We start from the raw sequence: 5213 nt of genomic DNA, 5'->3' as shown, positions 1-5213 counted from the left end.
AAGAGAGACACACACAGAGAGAGACACAGAGACATAGAGAGAGAGACACAGAGAAAGAGAGAGAGACACACACACACACACAAACACCATACACAGACAGACAGAAAGAGAGAGAGAAACAGAGAGACACAAAGAGAAAGAGAGAGAGAGATAGAGAGACAGAGAGAGAGAGAGAGAGAGAGAGAGAGACACACACACACCAACACACACCCACACACACACAGAAAGACAGAGAGAGGAACACTCACAGACAGAGAGAGGGGGGGGACAGAGTCAGACAGAGAGAGGGAAAAGAGAGAGACAGAGAGACAAAGAAAGTAAGAAAGAAAGAAAGAAAGAGAGAGAAAAAAAATCATGAGTATGTGTGTGATCATCATTCTCCAAGACCTTATCAGCATGGAGTCAGTGCCCATTGAGCGTGATGCAAAATAATAATAATACTGAATAATTATAGAATAAACAAATACATGAGTAAAATTGACTTCATTTTATCATCTGTGTATCATTCCAACCACAGAAAGCTCAGAGAGCCCTGTGTGTTCTGTTAATACGAGACTATATCGAATAGTTCTCACCAATCATTGATGTTTCTTAATAAAGAGTGTGGAAGGATTGAGGGTTTTGATGTGGGCGCTGTCAGAGCATGGGACGGCAGGCCGACATGTACAGTACTTCCAAGGTGTTGTTGACTGACCTCGCTATAAATTGTCTTAACGCCTCCCCTGTTTAAACATTTACAAACACCAGAGTGTGGCCATGTTTTTCAAGACGATAACACTGGTCGACGCAGGAAGAGGAAAACATAAAAAAGAAAGCGGGAATGTTTTGAAGGGGGAAAGGTGACGGCTCATGCCAATAAATGAACAAGGCGGGTGTGAATACCTTGCGCACACACACACCGCACACACACAGACACACACACAAAACCCTGTCAACATGGTGCTGAAGTTTGGTTGATGCCTGCTTGAGGTGGGCTCCACATGTCTTAAAGGAGCAACATCACAAACAGAAACGGTGCACATACCCATGTGCACTGAAACACAAACACACACACCCATAAAAAAATACACACCCATACACAAAATCACACTCACACACACACACACACACACATACACATGGCCCGTTCACTCACACACACACAAACACACACGGGCCCGTTCACTCTCTCACACACACACACACACACACACACACACACACACACACACACACACACACACACACACACACACACACACACACACAAGCAAACACAAACACACACACACACCCACTCAAGTGTCCCCTGGGAGGGGGACTGTGTCTGTACAGGCCTCTGTGACTCACTCCAGCTAAAATAAACTGGGCAGCTGTGAGAACAAGGCCTGGGAACCATGAAATTGGGGGGTGGTGGAGGGGAGGGGAAGGAGGATGGGGAGGGCACTGGGGGGCTCGCAATCTCCAGTGTAGGGGATCACTCTCATTGGCCTTCCTCTGGTGGGCAACAGTGGTGGGTGGGGGGGTTAATCGGGGGTCTGTGGAGGAAAGAAGGTCACCCGGGCTCCCACAACCCTCTAATGCATCAGCGGGAACCTCAGCCCCCACTCTGCCCCCCCTCCCCCTGTCCAGTCCAGCATGTTTCCTATTAAACAAGTGTCCAGACCGGCAGCATGTTATGGAGGGCCACAAGAAGACAGACTAGGAAAACAAAGGGGATAGTCATTGTTTCAGTGCTCAGGATTCACATCCTGCTGACTCGCGCTCTGGAGTCACTCACTGTAGGCAAGAGAGCGATCGGGTTCAACAGCCGACCCTCGATGAGTGGCCGTGAGTCACGGCCGAGTGTGGGGGGCTGAGGGGGTACACCTGACTCCTGAGGCCCTGGGCTACTCACGCTGGGTCCACTGGGTGTCTACAGACCTCAGTCACCTCACCTGGCGGACGTATTAGTTCCTTGGTGTGGAAGAAAACGTCTGGCATCTTTGGGGAAACCAAAGACGACTCAATCGCAATGCATTCTCAATGCTACCTGGATGGGGAAATAGAACCCCCGTCGTGAATAGGGTCGTCGTGGTTCCGAAAGATTCTAGAAGGTTTTCCCCAATATGGACGCCGGGTGACTCAGGTATAAAGGGGGAGTGCGTATACTGTAGTGTGTTCAGGGTGAACCCTGCCTGACCTAAAGGCGCGGCCAGGGATGCCAGCCACCCTCAAGCTCGGTTGACGAGCATTAACAAGTGATACTAGAAACACGGCGAGGTCCACAGAGCCGTCTTGTCTCCTCTCCACCGCTCATTTCTAATCTGTTAGCCCATGTGCTCAGCATGCAGCTCACAGGCCTCTTATCTCTGCAGCTCTGACCTTTTATTTACATGCTCTTTAGCTTTCTGATTCAGACGGACGTGTTCCCTCGCACTGTCCATTGAAATGTTCTGAAATGTTTGTTTTAGAGACAGTCCAGACAAAATAAAGATATGTGGTTGTGGGGCCTGATATGGGGGGCTGTGTTGGCTGCACTTAAATAAATACAGATATAAAAGCATATTTATTAAGCACAGAGCTCCAACCGCAAGGAGACTGGGGACAAAGAGAGCATCCTGTTAAATGTAATATATGTAGTATGCTCAATGCAGATGCAATGTAGGCTGTAAATGTTTCCTTAATGGAAAGTCCCTAACTTTCAAAGGAACTTTCAAAACAGTAGGAATCGTATTTTATGAATGTAATTCTTACCCTACTCGCTGTATAATTACATACATACATATATATATATACACATATATAATTGTGTTAAAACTCTCTTTCACCAGACACAATACAAGATAAAAAACAAAAGTTATGAAAAAGTGTGCAGGTTTATAGCAACAAACAAACCATACAAAAATCTATTGTGTATTTCAACATGGTCTATTTACAATACGTCATCAAAAACAACAACAACAGCATCAACCGAATATCAACAACATCCTCGGCCCTAAAATACACACACACACACACACACACACACACACACACACACACAAACTCATCCTCAACATCTTCAGAGTACCCACTCCATCTCTGCCATGGAAAGCATGCTGTATAGCTGTGATCACCATGAGGCAAAACTTTTGCCATGTCATCTCCTGCCTCGGGTAGCCGGGATCAGCTTCCTACACACATTTTTTTGTCCATCTGTTGTATTCGCACAATAGCACTTATCACTCCATAAAAACAGTGAGCTGTGTTCGCTTAAGTTCAAGGAGGAAAGACTCAGACTGAGGGACAGATACGGAGAGATGGAGACAGAGACAGATAGACAGAGAGACAGAGAGAGAAACAGAGAGACAGAGAAACAGAGACAGAGAGAGAGAGACAGAGAGTCAGAGAGTAACAGAGAGACAGAGACACAGAGAGAGAAACAGAGAGACAGAGAAACAGAGACTGAGAGAGAAACAGAGAGACAGAGAGTCAGAGAGAGAAACAGAGAGACACAGAGAGAGAAACAGAGAGACAGAGAGAAAGAGACAGAGAGAGAGAAACAGAGAGACAGAGAAAGAGACAGAGAGAAAGAGACAGAGAGAGAGAAACAGAGAGACAGAGAGTCAGAGAGACAGCCAGTCAGAGAGACAGAGAGACAGCCAGAGACAGAGAGACAGCCAGAGTCAGAGAGACAGCCAGAGACAGAGAGACAGCCAGAGTCAGAGAGACAGCCAGAGACAGAGCACCTGATTTGTATTTACCCCTGCAGACAGTGGGGGTCTCCACGTCGAGGCAGGCCATGGAGGAAGGTGGCGGTTTGCTTGGCGGCCAGACCTGCAGTCCCATGGATCGACGCGATGCCGGTAAGAAAGGAAAAAGAAAACTTAACAAAGTATAGCTGAGAGAAAAAAAAAGGAAAAGGTCCCGATTAGGAGTCACAGGAGTTTGTACGCAGTTATCTCCCCTCTCTCTCTCCCACTCCGTCTCTATATCTCTCTCCGGCTCTGTGTGTGTGTGTGTTTGTGTCTGACTGGTGGAACCGTGCGCGCTGCACACAGCCGCTGTGGCTCCAGCCTGTAGTCATCAAGGAGGAGGGAGCACAGAGGCGAGCGTTAACCCTCCCAAGTTCAGCATGCCGGGGGTTCGTCCCGGTGCTCTTCAAGAAACAATACCATGACCTGAGGAAATGTTTGTACATCGAGAACCTCTAGCTTGCTGTTGTTCAACAAGAGGGGGTCACACTGACACGTTGTAAAAGGAAAAACAGGCTGGTTGCAATTTTGAGTCATATATCTGTATGATATCAGAACATGAAAGCCTAATTTAGAAACATAAAAGTATTGGAACCAACTCTTAATAATAGGACTCATAAACTTTAATTATGTGCAGGTTTTACTTTCTGTGTATTAAGCTATTAAAAAGCCCCGTAACAGCATAAAGTGATATGAGTAGGAACATATGTAGAGCTTTGTATAAACCGCTGCGCTCAGCAGACAATAGAAAAGCACTTACAGGAAATGAGGTAACCGGAAATGACACTAATCACTGTGATATGTATATGTGTCATACTGGGCTGCTTTGTAGAACAATGCCCCAAACAAACTCTTTACAAAAAATAGTTTGTTTTGTAAAGGCTGTGAATACATTAGGTGCGAGGATGAAATGTGAAAGTCACATTTTTGGTAGGCAGGGCTGCTCTTAGAGACAGACACAATGTTTTATTGCAGGTTAGATTAGGCAGATTATATAAACAGATAGCATATAATAGGGACAAGACTGCGTCTCATGTGTGTCCAAACTATTTGACTCCTAATAAAGGTAATTTGTGCTGTTAGTGTGGATAAGGAAGAGGCGCTTTTGTATTGAAACAGAATAATTTACAGACCTGTCCGCATTGGTATTTGGAATGGGCTTTTCTCCAACCGAATACTTTGTTATCCATTATCAGCAGACAGCGCATAATTGACAGCTTTTTCAGTGTGCTACTTTCAAGTACTGTCATGACATAATTAAAGAAATACTTTATATGTTCTTTTCATTCTTTTTGAGAATTCCAGAAGCAGCTTATTCCACTTGACTGGTCACCTCTGGGAAGGTTTGTGGCAGGTGAGCGATCTTCTTGAATGACCTACCACTTGAGTTCGGAGTTGGCAGTTTACGTGGCTTTTTGTTATATCTTAATCCTGGCACCTATTCCAAGAATGCAAACTGAATCCCATGTTTCCTTTTGGGAATATGATATGATATGATGGTTTTGACTTTCTTGAAAT

The 5213-nt window shown here is 45.5% G+C and overlaps 1 protein-coding gene across 1 annotated transcript in view; it reads right to left on the bottom strand.

Annotated features, from left to right (window-relative positions):
• mrtfbb (myocardin related transcription factor Bb) overlaps nt 1-3962 on the bottom strand; it is a 12835-nt gene extending 8873 nt beyond the window's left edge. Inside the window, exon 1 of the mRNA XM_079746153.1 lies at nt 3705-3962. Coding sequence (XP_079602279.1) covers nt 3705-3789 — 85 coding nt within the window. The 5' untranslated portion in view covers nt 3790-3962. The remainder of the gene's footprint in view (nt 1-3704) is intronic.
• Nucleotides 3963-5213: the final 1251 nt, after the last annotated feature.

This window comes from Pollachius pollachius (assembly GCF_949987615.1).
Source record: "Pollachius pollachius genome assembly, chromosome: 11".
Taxonomy (NCBI): Eukaryota; Metazoa; Chordata; class Actinopteri; order Gadiformes; family Gadidae; genus Pollachius; species Pollachius pollachius.
Note: the sequence above shows the minus strand (reverse complement) of the source record. Positions and strands in the feature narration are given on the sequence as shown.